Source organism: Aptenodytes patagonicus, chromosome 5 (assembly GCF_965638725.1).
Source record: "Aptenodytes patagonicus chromosome 5, bAptPat1.pri.cur, whole genome shotgun sequence".
Classification (NCBI taxonomy): domain Eukaryota; kingdom Metazoa; phylum Chordata; class Aves; order Sphenisciformes; family Spheniscidae; genus Aptenodytes; species Aptenodytes patagonicus.
The window spans coordinates 17,794,784-17,815,130 of record NC_134953.1 but is presented as its reverse complement, the minus strand read 5'-3'; the positions used below and the strand labels follow the sequence as shown (position 1 = coordinate 17,815,130).

Sequence of the window (20,347 nt, the reverse complement as noted above, 5' to 3'; positions counted from 1 at the left end):
ATTAGCCACATGCGAGATGCTAATGGAAGGCAGCGCAGGGCTGTGACTCGGGAGCCAGCCTTGCACCTCACCAGAGAAGGTCTGGGGCTGGAAATGGCCCACGTGGCTCCCGCGGAGAGGGGCTTCCCTCCTTCCCTCCCCCGCCCCGAGCAGGGACGCCGCCCCCAGCCCCTGCCCTCAAGTTACACCGTCACAGCCCCACAGTACTACAGCTCCCGTCAGCCCCCTCTCCCGCAGGCGGCGCATGCGCCAGCCGGCTCCCGGCGTGCCCCCTGCGCCAGGACCTTTCGGGCTTTGTAGTTCGGATGCACGGCTCGGGCCCTTGCCGGTAGCGCGGCCGGGGACTCCATTTCCCGTGGGCCTGCGGGCGGCGCATGCGCTATGCGGGCAGCGGGGCGAGGTGGAGGGGGGGACGCGGGGCAGCGCAGGTTCCTGTCTGCGCTGGCTGCGGCCTGGCACTGAGAGGAGGGGCGGCCCCGGCCCCGGCGGCGGCGCAGGACTATGGACCCGGCCGAGGCCGTGCTGCAGGAGAAGGCCCTCAAGTTCATGGTGAGGGCCCGCGGCTGTTGGCGGCGGCGGGGGTGGGCACCTGTGTGTGTGGGGGGTGTGTGTGTGGAGGGGCAGCCGGGGGGAGGGGCGAGGGATGAGGAGGGGCTGTGGGGGAGGGGCGGAGGGGGGGCAATGGGGCTGGGGGCAATGGGGAAGGGAACCCTGGGGGAGGCAGGGCATCTCGGGCGTGCTGGGCCGGGGGGCGCCGGGCTGCGGGGGGGCGGCTCGGCCTGCGGGCGGGGGAGGGCGGTGAGGGGGGCCCCAGAGGCGTCGCGGGGTGCTGGGAGGGGGCTGCCTGCCGGGGAGGGCTGCGTGCCGGGAGCGGGGCCCCCAAATCCGTGGAAAAGTCTCGCTGTGTTGGAGGAGGGGTAGGGGGCTGCAGGTGCCACCTGGGAGCGGGAGAAGTTAAACTCGAGTGAGGCAGGAGCTGGCAGAGGGGCCCAGAGGCACCGGGAGGGGTTGCGCATGTAATTCTTGGGTTTTTCTCTTTATTTATACACCTTAGACTATCTTTCTGTACTGCACACCATCCCTCTGCAATTTTATTTTGTTTTTCGTTCCATTCTGCCACGAGAGCTGTAAATACTGACACTTAAATCTTTCACCTGCTGCTGCTGCTGCGGCGTATCATTGATAGTGAATGTGAAGAGCACTTACATTGTTTAGGTTTGCGAGTTGGCCTTTGGAATGGAAAACAGCCTCGGGGGTACTTGCATCCAAGATGCTCTTCAAATGTGGCTAGTTTACTTAGATTTGAGGCATGATGCACTTAAACTGTAGTTTCATTTTATCTTTCTTCATTTGTTGATATTTCTAAGTGTTTTGGCCAGAAACATGAGATTTAGATATGAAAACAAACTGATGCCAGCTGAATTGAATGTAAATTTTGGGTGCCCAAAACTGGTTTTTTCCCTAAGGTTATAGTTTAAATGACTGGCAACACTTGCTAAAAGTTTGTTTTGGATTAGTGCTTCCAGTGGTACAGAATTAAATCTAAGCTCATCAAGAAGAAGCAATTCTATTAAACCTTCAGAACATATGCCCAAATTGAAATTGAGGAAATGCTAGTTGCAAATTTTAATTTTTAATTGAGCTTTGAAGCACTTATTTGGCTTCTGTTTTTTAATCTTGTAGAACTTGTTTCTCATGAGACTTTTTGACCCTTTTGCTAGTAGTCTCCAGGTTTGTCAGATTTATAGAGTCTCAGCTCAGCGAAGTGGGAAAAAGCTATGGATGCCTAAATAGGCAAGGTAGCAATTAGTAATAATAAACTACCCTCTTTGGTGTGTGATTGGCCAGAGGAGTGTCCCAGATCCTGTTGCACTTGTGTTTGGCCAAGCTTGGTAATTACAACCTGCCTCTAGATAGTGAGTTTCATATCCTGAGAAGTTTCTGCTGAAACGTTTTTGTCTTCTGCCAAACAGCATTGTGAACATGCTATGCTGACTTCTCATATGCTGCTTTTTTCACCCCCTGTGCAAAGATTCCCATCCAAGGGCTTAGTCCAGGCATTTGAGATCTTCCATAAGATTGGGCCTGGGGGAATCCCTGTCCATCTTGCAGCTGGCTGTGTTCCACTCGAACGATAAAGCTCCCCGGCACTAGGGAGAGACCTGAACATGAGAGAGAGCTGCACTTACAGGAGATGCATCTGTTAAGAGCACCAGATAAAGGGAGGAATTACCAAGATCAGGCTGCGCTGAGAACTAGAAGCTAAACCAAGTTCCTCAATGTTTTATTAAAATGCCTCTTGTATGCACAATGCTTGTAAAAAGTGCAGCAAAAGATGTGGCTTCCCTCTGTCCACTCTGAACTTTTTAGGGTATTTTTGCTTACAGGTTGAGAGGAGAGTGAGACAAGCTTTTGTTTAACACATCTCAGGCTTTTGCTTTAGCGCACGTCTATCTAGAACGTGACTCTTACTTTAATTATGCTGATGAAGTAAGTTTTTGTCAGGCTTGGTGGGGTCTTTTGGTGTTCGTGGAGGTGTGGCACAGGTAGGTTGTTTTGATACATGAGGTATCAGTTGCAAGTAGCAGCTTGGCCCTCCTAGGAGGCGTCTTGTTTCTGCCTTTTAGCACTCAGAAGGTGCTTAGGAACTGCAGTAATGGCATTGGTGCAATTATCTACATAGAAGTAGTAGATCAGCTCCTGCATCCTCTCAGCTAATGCTGAATCATTCACAGTGTATTATCTTGTTCATCCAAGTGTGTGACACGCTTCATGTACATCTCCCTTATTAGATGGCTTGCAGTTTGGGTTGAGGTGGTCTTTGCTATTAATTATTGATTTTCCCTGAGAGTTTCCCCAAGTGCCTTAGTAGGTAAATACTCAAATCCATGAGACCTATTATCTCTCCAGCTTTTGATAGTTTTGTTTTTGATATGGATTTGTGGTAGGTTTCATTTCGTGTTGAAAAGCAGCCCTGTAGGTGGTAGTATTTTTGTGCTTCTCTAGACAATAATACTTTTTCCGCTTAAAAATGTCAGTACCTAATTTTTGGCATTGACTTTGAGCAGGTCTCTTGAGTCATAGGGTTTCAGGCAAGACGGGACCTGGCGACTTGTTTTTTATTTTAATGTCTAATAGAAAAATGTCATGTGGAGACTTCATCCAATGCTAATATTATGAATGAAATTATCTTGCTTTAAAGTATCTATATTTGATGCTTTGAAAGACAAACTGGACTCTCTTTTTTTTTCTGTGTGCTTATGTCTATGCAACTTTTTGATGGGAGTAAAAGGCGGCTGCCTTCTTACTCTTACTGGCTGGTACTGGCTTGATTACTTGCCAATGAAACAGTATTACATTTAGCTAATACCTGCTACCAGTTTCCTAGTTATCCGTGGTCAGCTATGATATGTATAATCTAATACTTGAATATTTAAGTAATTTATTTAACTTCATTTGCCTACTCAATTTACCTCTACATTTTAAGAAGGTCTAATTTATTTCTGATATTAAATTGCTGTGTATTAGCATTATGCAATACTAAGCAACTGCTCACCTGGGAAGACTGTTTTTGCTGGTGAATGAGTGTTTTCTATCATGTATTCTACATGTCATCTTTCAAAGTTTTTTTTTTTTTTTTAATGAAAGCCAGTTCATAGATATGATCTTGTAAATCATATAGTCCAGTGTTCTGCAGCTACACCAAGGATTTTACCAGAGTGGAACCTGTCTCAATTCACCTCAGCCCCTTTTCATGTTTCTACAATACTACAGATAAAACTACACTCTTTGTAAAGTACAGTGTGTAAGAGACTGATGCACAAGCTAAAAGGAGGGGCGGATGTGCCCATTAGCTTAAAAAAAACAAACGCACAAAACCCCCTCCCAGAAACCCTTGCCTCACAGAGCTCTGTTTTTATGCCTTCAAGAATATGGGATTTCTGTTGTCATAACCATTTACAAAAGTACTAGAAGTGAGGTGCTCAATAAGTAACTTTCATATTTGAATAAAGTGTTTAAAACTGTAGATACAGTATTTAAAGTATGAGTGCAATAGGCTCAACTGAGACTTTGATTAAATGTCATATAAAGTAAACTACATATGCCTGCATAGAATAGTAGACATTTTTTCGAAGTAGCTTCAAATGGTTCTGTTAAGTGTACGAATGTTCTGATGATTATCTTTTTAATTAAAATGAGAAATCTTTGTTTAAAGTGGCATTCTTTTTTACGGCCTGTTACAGTCTCTGTAACAATCATTTCTTAAGTCTGAACGTTTTTAATTCCAGGAATCCATTTATATAAAACTATGTTTAGACTTAATTAAGGAACGATTCTTACAAAGCTTGTAAATAGCCAGGAAAAAAGGGACAGAAAATAAAACTGACATTCACACTTAACAGAATGATTGTTACAAGGTATGTAATATGCTATAAAAATACAATAAAGCCCTTTTTATAAGAGTTCATATTTTTTGTTCCTCATTTTGAAAGGTATTTAAGAAAAATATCAAAGCTCTGTGAAGCAACATCTGTTTTCTTGAATGGACTAGTGACAACTTCAGTTATGTTTAATTAGCAGTGCTTGGAGCTGTACCTGACCAGTTTGGGATCCTATCTAGGATGGTTTGGGAGGCAATAGCTTGATATTTAATGAAGTTTCACTTTCCCAGTTTTTCTGAATGAATCAATTTATAGTACTTTACTTAGTTTCCTGGCTTGGGAATAGGAAGATGTTGATACTAGCATTCTTCATGAGTGACTTTTTTCCATTTTATCCCCAAATTACCGTTTTCCTTTTCTTTCTGGGTGACGTGATTCTAGGAGGTCCTGATGGCCTTCCAGTTTCACAGGAGAACCAAAACCTTTTGGCTGTCTCTTAAGATGCATCGGTGGTGGTGGTGGTGGTGTTTTGTTTTTTTTTTTTTTTTTTTCAAATGAGAGAGAACCTTGAAGTTCCTTAATTTCTATATTCTCATGTTTGTAGGAGCTCCCACATAACTGGCAGGTAATATGGTGAGGAATAGTCAGTGTAATAGGAGGCTGAAGGGTAATAGACTTGGAATATCTTCTTTTTTTTTTTTTTCCCCCCTTTCTGTGTGTGTGTGTATATATATATGGAACAGATAGACAAAAGCTGATGCTTTAAAAGAGGTTCTGTTTGCACTGAACCTGTATGATTTATGGTGTCAGTAGGACTGGGATCCTTGAGACCCAGGACTTGTTATAAAACTCTGCTTTGAGAACCTTATAGTCTTCCTAATAACATCTTTGTGTCACGGTCATTGTGGCAGAGAATCCTGGGTATCCAAAGCAAGGGTGGCATGGAAGCAATGAAAATAATTTTGTAAACCAGCTCGGATAGCAGAGAGTTGCCTCCTAAATGTGGGGTTGCAAATCCTGCTTGAATATTATACGTATGCTTAGTAATTTTTTCCAATAGAACTGAAATAACATCCTCTTAGTTTGAGGATTTGTTGGGACTAGCATATTGTAAAGAAAATGTTGATTTATTTTTTCTTCTACCCCAAACCTTGTGCCGTAGATTTTTCTGCGCTTGGTGCAGGCCTTTGGTACTTCAGTAACTTCACCTTCGCTTCTCTGGTAATGTTTCATTTCAGCCACTTTGCTCCATTAAATGTATGCAATTAGAAAAGCAAATGGCAAATTTGCTATCGCATCACTGAAGTATTTAGTTTCATAGACTTAAAAAGCAGAATTTGTTGCACCATGCTCTCCGCACTGTAATATATACTATAAACATCAGAGAGAATAGGCTGACCTTAATATTTGCTTCCCAGACTAAATCGCCGCCTTGCAGCAGTTATTTCCCACTGAATAAAAAGTTTAATTTCACGCCCTGATTAGTGCTAGTATGTGCAGGTGGATATTTATTTTATGCAGCTAAACTAATCTGCCTTGGCAAATTATTTGCCAGTCAGCAGAGCTATAATTCCTCATGAGTATTTGGTACTAAATTATCATTCTCATTAGTGAGATAAAGCAGACTGTTCTAACCACAAAGTTTGGTTAGGCAAAGGGTTTCCTAAATAATCCTTGGAAGACACAAGACGTGTGCAGTGGCCTCAACGTTCTCAATATTCTGTAGTGGTTTGTGATATGGAAAGAGGTAATGAAGATTTCAGAGGAAGAAAATAGAACTATTCTGTATTATCTCTAGAGGTAAGGTAGGAATGTACAGTGTTCGGAGATCGCCTCTTTAAGAGGTGCCAAATGAAGAAAATATGAAATGGTGATCTTTGGAGTATTTCCAGTGGCCAACCGAGCTTTGATCTCTGGGCCATAAATGTGGTGAAAATATAGTTACATTGTTTTCTTGTTTATTTTCAATGTTAACAGCTACCAAGGTAGGAGAAATAATGACTTGAGACTACAAGTTAAATGGCAGAGGAAACTTCATGGTCTGGTCTCATTTAAAATTCACTTCAGGCTCTAAAAACATTTAAAGTGGGGCTCAGAAAGTATTTCCTGATGCACGAATGTTGACTGGATACACTTGTCAAGTGGATGTGTTCATCCACTGTTTTGTTTTCTTTGGATTTTACTGTGCTGGTAGTTTGTTTGTATCATAAAACTTGTTAATGAAAAGTACTTACTTTCTATTACAGGGGAAGTAATTTATACCTGGAAATCAGGAGTTTTCATTAAGAATTGAGTGAAGGGATTCCACTGACTCTTTTCATCTGTATAGTTGCATTTCTTGTCATATTCATTTTCTCAGTGATAGCTGCAACAGTATTTAGGGTATAAATGATCAGATCACATGTAAGACCAGCAAGCTGAGCAACTTGATCGTGTTGTATAAAAATTTTTGTGCTAAATTCAACAATGCAAATGGAATAAGCTATTTTCTCACTTCCTTGTCTGCTTACATTGTGCCATCTCTAACCTCCATGTGTGCTGGTGAGATTTATGTAATATTTAACCATTCTCAGTGGCAAACTTAACTAGTGTTTCTAATGCTCAATATTTTCTTCAGTCTTCCTCGCTTCCTCCTTCCTATGATTCAGGAAGTGAACAAGGTATATTATTTATATATTTTAAGTGGTTTTGCACAGAAGGGCTGAATGTAGTGTGTGTTTAGCTGCGAAAACTGAAAATGACTTGTAGCATTGCAGAGTCCAGTGGCTGCAGCTAAATACTAAGTGCTCAAAATACAATTAATAAGCAATCAAACATGAAGCGTTTTCTTGACAGGATGCTGATTAGTGCTGAGAAAAACTTCTTGATCCCACAGGAACTGTTGAAAATAAACATCCTGGGAGTTGCCTTAAATATGTCCCTGATTATTAAACAACAATACTTTCTAATGTCTCTTCATCTGAGGTCTTGAGGAACTCTGGTGTTGGACAAATACTACCCCTGCTTTGCAGAAAGAGAAAGCTGAAGCTCAGAAATTTGCCTGGGGTCATGGACTGGAGGAATTTGTGTGGGGTCATGTGGTACACTGATAATAGAAGACAGAATAAAAAGAAACCAGTTCTTCTAATAGCTAGCTTTGTGCTTCTGACCATGTTTTGGTTAATTTTACAATTGGCTAGCCACCTGTTAAGATAACACGTTTTATCATTAAACAAAATTAATTTTAAAAATGGCTTGAAACTGTCTGTTTTTAATGGGATCTGAATATTCTTAGTTTTAATCTGCCTCATGAGGCTTGTCTTTCTTCTGGGAAGTACATTGTTACATCATTAAAATATCATCCCCTACTGAGAGAGAAATCGGTCCCATTCACTAAATGGCAATGCTGAAACAATGACTAGTATTTCTAAAAACTGCATTAAAATTCATTTTTTCTCTTTCATCTGCAAGTTCCGTGGTTCCATTAACCAATGGGTGCTCAGCCTGCTTGCAGCTGTGTGTGCACAGCCAAATTTGTTAGCTGTGATGGCAGAAGGTTTGAGAAGCGGCAATGAAGACTTTCAGTTTTAAATTATTTCACTTTTGCACAGTAATTTTGCCTGGAAACAAACGATTGATCATAATTTTGCACTCTCTAGCCGCTTCTAGTCCTCCTCTGTACTAAGAATTGAGAAACATCCGATTTAATTTTCCCTCCCCTCACTGCTGAAACAGAGTCTGTGCATTCATCTTGATGAGAGCAGCAGGAAGGAGAGTGAGAAGAATGGGAAAGCTCGGCAAGAGGTCTTTCCAGTCGTCTTGAGGGAAGGACAGAAGTGTTTACAGTCTGTGAGCAAGAGCCATGCAACCTCTTGGCAGAATCCACTGGAGTAACCAGTTTGGACTAGCAGAAGGAAAGTGCCTTAGTGCTGGTTTAATTTCCTTCATCCCATGGTAAGAAGGGAGAAGTTGCAGGGACATGCTATGAAGGAATGAAGAAGTTCTTAAGTGCAGTTGTACGTTAGCAGAACAGTAATAAGTGTACTTCTAACTGTAGCCTAGATGGCCCATCTTCTTCAGAAGCACCTGGAGCAAAACAGATCTGAAGAAGATTGTAGAAAGGGAGTTTGGGAGATACCAGCCAGTGCAGAACTCTGGTGTGGTTTTGCCATTAGCTGGCTTTGTGCCTACATGTGGATTCTCTCAGTTGGTTTGTAGGAGTCCTCTCTCTTGATGTTTCCAGCTAAGGACATAGTTATTCTCACAGACTGTGAGTTGGTTTTTGTTTGGTTGTTTTTTTTTCTTTTCCCAAATATAGGAGGATGGATTACATACTCAGGAGAAAGGTGATGGCTGTCTTTGCCTGGATATAAAGCAGGGCTAGACTGCATTCTGACTAGAAAAAAAAAAATCTTAACCTTTCCAGGCTTGCCCATATAGCAACCAAAACAATCTTTAGTTGTTTCAGAGAACAATGGTCTAGCATGAACGTCTGTCATACAATATAGTCACTCTCCGTCTCTACACACATCGTTTGTAATTTATTGTGAGCGCGATGCAGAATGGGGCAATGTTTATGTGGGAGTTGCTTTTAGTTTATGGATAGATGGCCTTGAATTCTGTCTGTTAGGAAGATGCTGGCAATTCTCTATGGGGGTTGTTCATTGGGTCTGCTCAATGCCCTTCCTTCTTATATGCCAAAACTCTCAACGGGATTGAGAAATGCAGCCAGCTATCATTCATCTCCTGCAAATTAGAACAATGAGAAGTGGGTGTAGTCTCAAGAAACGATGGATCAATCTTGTTTTAGAAGATGGGTCTTGGAAGCATCTCAAGAGTTTTCTGAAGAAATCCAGACAATATTAACACCCTCTTCAAATATGACAGAAGGTGTTTTCTGTTGCTAAGAAGTTTGAAAGAATAAAAATCTACATTCCCTCTTCATTTTCTTTTTGTAAATTTTTTCCTTTTTTTTTTTCTCCTTTTGACTGGGATGACTCCAGTGAAGTGTGTTGCTCTTGTACTTTGGCACAGCTGTTGTTTATAAACAAGCATAAATGTCCTGAAAGTTTTTTACTGACAAGAAGATATTCCTATATATCTGTATCTCACTGGTCTTAAAATAAGACTTTATGCAGGAGCAAAACAGTCAGAGCCCATCAGTGAGAAGAAACATCTCCACATGGGATTGGAACAGATCTTGTGGAGCATGGGTTCAGGTCCGATATTGGCAGACAGTGTACTGTCTAGTCCCTTTTGCAAGCTACTCAAAGCAGTTCTTAAGTGAGTAGAATTTTCTTTGCTGTGCCATTGTAGAGCTATTCCAAATTTGACTGCTTTGAAAGCTAGAATCCTCCTTCTTATTTTCCAGCTTAACTTCATTCGTGGCTAATTCATTCTCATTTGTTCTTGTACCAGTGTTGTCCTTGAGCTTAAACAGCTCTTCTTGCTCCCCTGTGTTCATCTGCATATATTTGTGGAGAGCAATCGTATTTGTCTCTGAGCTGGATCTGGTCAGGCTAAACAAGCTTTTTTTTTTTTCTTTTTCTTTCTGTCATAAGACATTTCCTATAACTCTTGATCATCTTAGACCTTTTTAAACAGCTGCAGAATTTGATTAATCTACCTGGAACATGAGTGACCAGAGTTATACAGAATATTCCAGGAAAAGTTCTATTTGTTCCTTGTACAAAAGCAGTAATCCTAATTCTTCTCTTCTGGGAATTTTTCACTTTATACAATATCTTTTAGTAGTATTTGCCATCTTCATGGCTGCATCTTATTGGTGAACCATTAGTTCAACTCAGTTACCGAGCCCCTAGTTTATAATGGAAATAATGTTTCTTTTTAATTCATGTACATCTTGTGTTGGTTCTGTTACCCAGGTCTTCAAGATGCTGTGTCCTATGTATTTATGATGTCTCTTAACTTTGTCTTCAGCCGATTTCATTAGCACATTGGTAATTCTTGGTGGTTTTAGCCATTAGTGAGAATATTTTAACAATAATTTCAAGATTAATAATGGATTTCAACAAGGATCAATCTCTGTACAGCTTGACGGTTCCCTTTTCAAAATAACCTGTGATCCTCTACCCTTTTTAGTTTCTTATCCTCCTTACAACTCTGGTATTAATCCTAATCCTCTCCATGTTAACTAGTAACTTCCTACATGTCATCTATCAAATGCTTAACTACTTCTAATTTGTCTGGACTTCAGTGATCATCTTAAACAAGAAGATTGGGTTAGTCTAGCACTAATTCTAATTTGTTCTAAATTGGGAGTAGATTTACTTAGGCCTCACATGGCGACTGCTTCATTTTGGCAATAGTTATCAGTACTCAGTCTCAGTAGATTTCCTTTCTTGGGAGACAGGACATACTGTTTGTCTGAGTTTTGGTTTTTTTCTTTTTAAAGGTTGGCCAGTCAATTCTGCAACATTTTAGACTCATTCTGGTTAGTCTTCTTACAGATGCTTGTTCTGCATGGGGATGCCGCCAGAGGCTGCCCGTTAGGTATCTTCAGCTGCTTCTGTTGCCCCCGCTTCATTCTTGCATCATAGTCCTCCGAGACAGCAGGCTTCTTTGGTACTTCTTGTTTTAAGGAGGAGTTTCCTCTAGTTAAGCCAAGCAAAGGAGCATTTACATCTTGTGCCAGTCTAAAGGAGTTGAGAACTGTCATAGCTGAACTCAGTACAGGGCATTTAGATCAGGAAAGGAAATTTAATATATCTTGGTAAGTACTCGGGGCAATTAGTTATGGATTCCAAGTTACTTATGATGGATGAATAGGTCCCACATTGTAACTGTAGCACAGTGCTTTGTGAGGGAAATGAATTGGGGTAGAATGGCCATTCTGCAAAAAGGAAGTCTTTTGGTTACTTTATTGAACAGGAAAATGTTTGGCTTGAGTGCTGGAGTCTGCTCAGAAGACAACAGCTCGCTAGCTAAACAGAAAATGTTGTGGTTGAGTGCTGGAGTTTGCTCTTGAAAACATTTCCATTTCTTTAGGAAAAAAAAAAGGGTATTCCTCTTACAAATTTGTCTGCTTAATGTGTGAACTGCAGATTTCCTTCCAGGATAGTTGGCACAGACCTCTAGCCCATCTCTTCTGCATGCTTTTTTGTCTGCTACCTAAAATTCAGCAGGAGATCAGGAAGGCAAAAGTTAGCACTGTAGATTCTTTTACTGATTATGGAGATCATAGTTTTCCAGACTTCTAAATTTTGTTCACCTTGGCTGTATTTTTTTCTCGAGTACAGAATTTTCTATTCCTGATGCTCTGAGTCTCATTGAAAAATTAGAATCCAGGTGAGCTCTTTGACTTTTCTATGGCCTTACGAAAAAGAGACAAGATATTTAAAAGGCATCAGCTTCACTTTATTGATCTCTTGACAAGCTTCCAGCTTCTGTTTTATACATAATGCCTACACTGTGGATGCCGCTGTTCTTGTTGGATACTTACCTGGCACAAGTTCAGGCAGTAGCATGAGAAATGTAGCTTCTCTTCACCACGGATCTTGCAGTCTTGAAGGAGGCTGAATATGGGACTTGATTTTCAAACTTACAATATCAAGTGGTTGTGAAATTGAGCATGTTTTTACTTATGGGCACAAAGAGGATCTCTTTACACTGCTATAGTAAGCATGTTCACAGAGCTTGCTGTTACTTTGTCCAAAGATTAACGGAGTGCTGTCACAGATCTCCATTTGGTTTTGAATACTGTAGCTTAGTACTCTTGTGAGCCCTTAAGAAGGTATCCAGGTGTTTCAGGTTACAAAAGTAGTTTTCCTGGTAGCTGCTGCTCTTGCAGGATATAAAAACTTGTGCCTTTTTATCTGTCAAGGAATATAAATCAACATTCTCCAGTGGGAGTTGTTTTGGAGCAGATCCTGGTCAACGTACTCCAAACAAATTCACTAAAGAACTAGAGTAGCCGTGTTTACCATGTGCGGTGAGTTCATTTAGTTTGCAGGCAGAGTCAGAGCTTACTGTTCGAGTGCCGTGTCCTTCTGAAAGAGTTTGTATCAAACTGTGAGATCTGACAGTCAACCGACTCAATGTTCGTTCATTCCTTCTACAAAATCACACAAAGACCATGCTTAAACATTGTGAGATTATGGTTTTAGAATCGGAGAGCTCATGGCTTTCTCTCCTAATAATAATGAAAGATTTTGAAATCCTGTCTTTGGTTTTGTTGAATTAGAGTTTACAGATCTAACTGTGCTTTATTTTGAGTACTGCTTTGGACAGTGGAGTAAGATACCTATTTGGGCCATGAAGTTGTATGTTCTGTAGTAGGAATTTAATTTATTGCTGTAATGCATGCAAACTCATTAACAAGTTCTAGCCCACAGGGGATATTTTCCTTTGCTGTGGAAGTCATCTCAACTGGACAGTCTTCAGTGCAACTGGCCATGCCCTCCCGTGTCAGTGACTGACAGATCTAATTCTGCCTTTGTAGCCGAGAGCCTGTTAGTTAATGGAGTCGTGAATATTGTTACTCAGAGGCAACCTTCAGATTATTAAAATGCATTATTCCTGTTCTTCACTTGATATTTATCAAACAAGGTGTTGTATCTAATGAATGCAATGTTATCATCAGATAAATACTGTGTGTAGATGATAACTTAAAAGGAATGAAAATGTAAGTAGCTTCACTGTTGCTTTGCAGTGACAGAGAGAGATGGGTTTAGCTTGCCTGTTTAAATCATATGTGATGGAAACCCAGGTGAATGTCCTCTCTGAGGGAAAAGGAAGCATTATGGATTATATGATCAGATTCATAAGATCCTTAGTACATATATATTTCATACAGGTCTCAACTTTGCCCCCTCATTTCTTCTTATATGGAAACAGGTGAAATGGAGAAGCAGCAGTACTGCCTTGCAAGTACCATAGTAGGTTTCCTTTTATAATTATCACTCTTGACATATTTATCCGTTCTTATGGAAGTGAAGATGCAGATATTTAAGAACCTTTCTTGCACAAAAAAGCCCAATTTCCGCTCAGTACTTAATTAGCACTTGTTTATGACACGGCATCTGATTTGATTTTCAAAACAAATTGCACAGTAAAGAGGCTGATATTTAAACTGTATAGTAACCACAGCTCCAGCTGTGACTCGAATATTGTAAGCCTTCAGGGGTTGTGTTTAGGCTTAGAAAATAGGAACTCAGGCCTGTAATTAAATGTCCTCTAAAAATCAGCCTTTGTAGAGAAGGGAAGAGGGTACCACTGAATTTTAAATTACTGACTTGTTCTCAGAAATCATTCTGTTGTTCTGGGCCTTGCTAGGGACTGCAGAAATCAAATGGATTAGCAATGGAAGAGTAGATTACTAAAGGAAAAAAGTCAGGGGTTGCAGAAAAAAAGATGAGCAAAGTAAGGTATTCTGGCTCATGGGTTTATAGACAATTGCAATATATATAATAATATAATTTAATAGATGGGTAATATATAGATGATAAGTTCTGTGGCCACCAAAACGACTGAAGAGAAAGTAGGCATTTCATACAGGGTAAAATTGCATTTCAGAACTGTGACTAAGTCGCTGATGGTTATGGCGTAAGTCATCTGCAGTCATGGAAGGCTCATTTTTAAAGCAAGTCCTCAATAATAAACGTGAATGTATTGGAAAAGGAAGTTGTCAGGATTATATTACAAATTAGTCACTCACCTAGATAAAAATGTGAAATATTCACAAAATGGCATGATAGAAATTAGTGGTTAGAGTGCTTTCAGGGTTACTTTTTGAGGTGGCTATTGAAAGAGAGGAAAATTACCCTAGCAGTCTGACTTCTAGTCATGGAAAATCCTGGAGCAGATGCTAAGAGAAAATACTACACTTATGAATGATATTGAACCATGAGCATAAATGGTGTGTGCTCATGAAAATGCAAAAATGAGTAGATCTTGCTGGGCAATTAATTGTATTGCTGATAGAATTGCCTTGAATGGATCATAATCGTGGAAGATTTTAGTGATGATTGGTAAAATAGTACAGCTTTCAAACAACGCAGTTGTCTGTGTCCCAGATCTTTTAAAGAATGGGGGAAGAGGGGCAGTTTTGTTTTAAGTTACCAAGCATGTATGAGTTCCTTTTCTGTAACTTTGTAGTTGCATGTTTGCTGTCACTCGGGCACTGACATTTGGAAAGTTTTAACCAGATATACTTACTTAATTGCTTGTCTTTGCTGAAGGAGACGTTCCTGCGGGTCATTCACAATGTGCCTAGGAGAACCACAGAAATTTAAAATTTAGGAGATTGGTTGTAAAAGATTAGCCAATGGTGAGTCTGTGTGCGTTAAATGCTTGTGAGAGCTCCAGAGATTTTAATTAAATTGTGGTTTTCTATCAGTGCTTGCATTTGATATGAACAAGGGCTCACTTCTGCAAATATCCCACTTTACCCTCATACTGCTGCTTATACCATTAATGACATACCTCGTACTGGTAAAATTTGCTTCTCTTCTGTATAGTTTATTTTCCTCTTAGATGAGGGTAGGCTTATCAAATGCAGAGGAGACATACTTCACTGAGGGGATTTTGCAAGTATGGTGCTGAGGGATGGGTCTCAGTTTCTCCTATTTGTATATTTAACTTGTCAGCACTGAAAAATAAATCAAGTTTACAGTAGCTGCTAATCTGCTGAAAGCCCTGATTACTTTTATTGCTAATACTCAAGGAACTTTATTTTGAAGTCACAAAGAACTTGTGTTGGTAAGAGTTGTCTAAGTAGAAATACAGCGTTATCTTTGATATTGGAGATACTTCTGCATGAGAGTAATCCTGTTGATGGCAATAGATCTATTAATACACTTACATATTTGCAGGACCAGGGCCTTCAAATTAAATGGTTTAAATCAGTGTCTTAAATCAATTACTTAAACTACTCTGGACTGATGGGCTTTACAAATGTTAAGCAGCCTTCTGGTCCTAAGAGAAAGCTGCACTGTTATCCTTTAATTTGTAGGTTAGGTGACAGAAACAGAAAGAAATGAAGTAATTTTTCACAGATTTGTTGTGTGAACCTGGGCAGATCCGAGACTGGTATTCGGGTCTCTCTACTGCTGACACTGTGATTTCAAAAGGTCGTTATTTTTGCTTGTTTATGAAGGTTGTTTTTTTTTCCTTGATAGGTATACTGAGCTGTGCTACTTTGAAAAAGCAACTGAAACACTTGACCCAGAAGTAAAATGTGGGTTTCTGTAGTGTTCTTGCTAGATACGTAGCACTTCATATAGTTTCTTCCATTTTCAAAGCACGTAGAAATGTCAGCAGTTCCTCTCAGCAAACCTGTGAGGTGGGTTAAATGAGTGTTGTCCTCATTATACAGTAGTAGAGAGACTAACCACCCATGAAGTTAGTGCTGAAGTAAGGATTAGGTCTCGGAGCATGATGCTTCTAGCTGTGTGAGAAGTCCCCTAAAACATAGTTTGTTAACGTGTTAAGCATTGCAAGTCCAAACTCAGCAGGTGAATGCAGTAACCAGATATACTTGACTTTAATTTATCAGCACAATGGTGGTTATTAAAATTCACATTTAACTGAGATTACTGGCTAGGACACCAGGGCATAATCTTACTACTGCTTTGAAAGATTTAGGAGGATTTCAATTCAAACTGGAGAGAAGCAAAAATAACTAATGTTCAAAGTACATTGTAAAGTCCTGTATTTGTACCTCTCTTTAGAGGCAAGATTTTAGTCTGTTCTTGTTTTAATTTTCAAATTCCAAGGCTGGACTACCTCCCACCATAGCTGTGAAGGTTTGTCATTCAGTGGTGACACATTTTTCCTCTCTGACCAATTGTATTTTTTAGTGTTACAAGTACCAAGGTGGACACAGTTCATACAAACTAGATATTGTGCTGACACAAGAACAAATGGGGATAAACTCACCTTGAACAGAGCCATTCTGAAAACGAGAAGGATGTTTCCAGCCTTCCAGAAGGAGTGTTAGGGGTGCACATCTGCTGGTTTGGAGGGGAACTACAGTGAGTTAAGAAAGGGATTGTGATGTAGTTTCCAGGACTAAGAAAGATCTCTGGACTTGGTGTCTGCGGATGTCCTGTCTGGTCCTGTTGCTTAGAAGTGATTTTAATTTCTAAGCATCTCCTTTTTTGGGTGGGGAGGGAGAACAGTTGAATCCACTCAATTGTGAGAATATCTTCGAACTGCAAATGAATGTCATGACAGGCAGTGTTTCATTTTTTTGTTGCATTCTTTTTTCTAGCTGTAAGTTATGCTATATATTTTTTGTGCTTCCAGAGTAATTGGATGTCTTGTCTTTTCCTCAACCCGATAAAGCATGAAAACAATAAATGGGGAGGAGATTATATTTGTCTGTCAGTTTGAGGCATAATTTATGGCTGTGTGTGAGTATAGTTTCCTGTTACCCTGGTGTTAAGGCTGCACCTCTTCAGGGATTTTTCCTTAATCTTTTCATCTTGTCCAATGTCTGGTCTGACTGTGTTGAGGATGGTGACTGTAAAAAGACTCTCATAGCTTGACTACTGCTGTTTTGACACCATGTAGCTTTATGTAGTGGTAAAAGCATTAATGACCATTAGTCTCTGCTACTGCACCCACCACAGAGGCTGTGCTTATCCAAGTGCATTTGTGTGGCAATTTTAAAGAAATACCTATATATACTGAATTGAAACGTAAAATGGTGGAAATCGTAAAAATGGTGGTGGCTTTATTAGAAGAGTGTTCTTAAAGCAGCTGATATCAGAGGAGTAAACAAGAACTAATCTGGGGACTAAACCTTCATACGTGGCTTAAAAAAATCTGCATTGTTTAAAATGCTCCAGAATTTAGACTTAGGTTAGCTAGGTCCCAGTGTAAAAGGAGGTCTCTCTTTATGTCTATTCTCTCCTAGCCCCGAATACACATGCCAAAAGATGGATTCCAACTAATATCTTCTGGATACCAAGCATGGCTAAAGCAGGTTGGACTGTATTATTGTTATTCATCTCATGTGAGGGACCGTGTTGGACACCTGTGCTTGTCTCATTAGTGAAGTACATAAATGAGGGTGTAATGAAGTTATGGTGCCATGTTAGCTGATACCCCTCATAGCCATCACTGTTTTGTGTTTATGCATGCTGTGTTTGTATAACATTTTCTCACCAGTCTTATGAATGTGCACTTCCTGTAAATAAAAGTTCAAAATGCAGTCACCTGAAAGTGAAAAGGGTCAGAGTCTGAAAAGAAATCTGTGACAACGGCTTGAATTACAGAATTAAAATGGGCCTTCAAACACAAAGCTGCATGGTGGTGGTGCTGGTAATAATGGGGAGGCCACTGGGTTAAAACTCAAGAGAATTGCATCTAGCGTCTAATTCAGATCTGCCGGGGTGAAACAAATATGGACACTTACTCACATCACATAACAATTGTGCAGTTTGACACAATCTGACACTGTGGGGAGTCCCCACTCGGAAGTGGCCTAGTGCTATATTACTCTGGCTATTATTAAAGGCCAGGCTTTAGATGTCTCAGCAGTCTGCCTCTAGCAATTGCTGTCAGCTTTTCACTTTTGTGAGTGAAAAATCCCCCTTCAGAAAAAATAGCTTAATTTACAAATTGCCTGTACAAATCTCTCTTCTCATGAAGATACATGTATGATGAATCCTGCGTCTTTGAGAATGCGTGGCTTAAAGTTGCTGGTTTTGTAGAAAGCCAGAATGATTGTGTTGTTATGGCAACAAAAACTGGAAATATGAAAACAGCACAGATAAGCTGCATCCTGTTGTCGTGGCAACTGGAGTTGTGAAATGATGGAACATGGTGGTGAAGGGTTCTATGGTACTGTGAGCCCAACAGAAACAAAAGAGCCAAGTCACTTGTGCAGAGTGGGAGAGAATTAAAAACTACAGCAGCAAAACCCCTTAAAACACAAGAGTTTCATTGCAGGTGCTGACAGGATGGCTTTGATTCTCTCCAGTCTTGTCTCAGTATCTTACAAGTAGTAAGTAGTAACTTGTTTGTGCAAGTTGCTTACTGCTGTCAACTTACATTGACTTCTGTGAAACTGAGAGGAGCTCGAACACCTATAAGAAGATGGGCATTGAGTCCTGTATTACATTTGCAAACCATTTCTTTGGAAGAGTGATGTGTTGCAAAGGTGAAGTGTGCTTTGGAGCTTCTCTCTGAGAGACCATTTCTCTCCCTCCAAGTCCACACTAGTGAAGGTCAGCTGGGACACTGAAGCTGATGTTTTCTTGATTTAAACTTTGCTGAGCTGGAGGCAAGGTGTCTCAGAGGATTCTCAACTCTGCAATTACCGTCTCACAGAGCTCAAGTTTGTTGACCTATGGGGCATGGTATCAGTTTCTGTTTCTTATGTGGTAGGCTGGGAGGACAATAGGAAGAGGTTTGTGTGGCTGTTCTGTTTTTCTTTTACTTCTGAGGCAAACAGACCTGCATCTGTTCTAGCTATGTTATATTACCAATGCTCTGATGCAGGTGGGATATATGCTTTTTTGACTCTGAAAAATACTGAGGGGAAAAAAACCCCAAATGCTCAGTTAGTGAATTTTCCAAGGAGACTTTCACATTAGGCAACCTCAAATAATAGAAGAACTTATACTTTTTAAAAAATATTTTTCCATGTGTCTGCTTTCCTTTTGATTTTCAGTTTACTGTTATTGGTTCTAAAGTCTTTCTCTTAAATCTTCTTACTCCTCCTTGATCCAAGGAAAAGTTATAAACCTGGGCTTGTGTCATCAGCAGATGCTGTCATGGCAATAGCTTTCCTATTCCAATTTCAGTGCTGTGATTTCACCACAGGAAGTATATGGATAAGGGAGTTGATACAAAGGGTGGAAACTTTTGATCAAAAGAAAGAGCTCTCATGGAAGCAGAGAGGTTAAATTTTTTTGAGGTGAGGCTGATTTGGTGTAGTATATATACCAAAGGTCCTACCTGTAGGATTCTTTAAAACCGTATATTGGAAAGAAAGCCACTTTTGACTTATTTAAAAGCAGTAATCTACATATGCATCCAGATGGAATGGTGCCTGTGCATCAGGTTTATCCTCCTGGTGTCTGTGTTTTTAACAGGATCCTAACGTAATGATTTTTTTTTCTTTTACCTCAGCATAGCTGAGTATTGATCTGCTGCCTGACTTACACAGAATGTGAGAAGTATCCCAGTAACAGATTGTATTAATGTGGGCTAAAAGCAGTTTATATTACAGATGAGGTGGAGGAAGATGGAGTTCTGCAAGACTGGACACATACTATAAATAGCCATAAAATTGACAATTTTATCTAAAAACAGTGTTGGCTGGATTTGCGTATTTTCAGCCTACTTAAACTGGAGATAATAGTTGAACACTACCTGAGCATGGGTTGCCCACACTGATGCCATTACCCTCTGCCCTTTAATGGCAGGTTTTTATATTTAATGTTGCTGTGCTGCAGTGGAGAGCTGTATTATGTTCCTATGTGGGCTAGAGGAAATACAATACCAATGGCCAGAAATACATGTTGCTTTAAGAATAGCATTTTAAGTAACCTGCAAAGCTGTCTTTACTCTAGCTGTTTCCTGTGAGTTCATCTTTTACAAAAAGGTAAACACCTACAGTGAATTTATTTGGCCTTGATCTTCATTTAAGCCTTTCTTTGAATTGCAGTGTTGTGCTGCTAGCAGTCTGTAACATCCCATCACCTAGATGTTGACCCTTTGAAGACAAGCTGCAATTGACTTCTGAGGGGAGGAAGGGGGGGAATGTTTGTGTATAAATATGATCAATAGACATGACATTCCAATTCCTGTATTATATTGACACTTTCTGTGATTTAAACCAAGCTGTGAAATTGGGCAAATTAAGCTCTTAATTAGCTGAAACACTTACAAAACATTATTTTGATTACATAAAAGGGGGAGTTAAAAGTATCATTTTAGGTGGCTTGTGAGACATGGTAATTCAGAGTTAAAGCTAATCCCTCCCCTTCGCATACCATTGTGAGCAGCTATGC

At 40.2% G+C, this 20,347-nt stretch overlaps 1 protein-coding gene across 5 annotated transcripts in view; it reads left to right on the top strand.

Annotated features, from left to right (window-relative positions):
• The first annotated feature begins 437 nt into the window (after window positions 1–437).
• Window positions 438–20,347, top strand: part of BTRC (beta-transducin repeat containing E3 ubiquitin protein ligase) — a 125,341-nt gene continuing 105,431 nt past the window's right edge. For 3 of the 5 annotated variants that reach the window (XM_076338900.1, XM_076338899.1, XM_076338894.1), the window contains exons 1-2: window positions 438–549; window positions 17,242–17,310. In XM_076338900.1, the coding sequence (XP_076195015.1) occupies window positions 502–549; window positions 17,242–17,310 (117 nt within the window). In that variant the 5' untranslated portion in view covers window positions 438–501. The remainder of the gene's footprint in view (window positions 550–17,241; window positions 17,311–20,347) is intronic. The other 2 variants (XM_076338901.1, XM_076338895.1) reach the window with 1 other exon arrangement.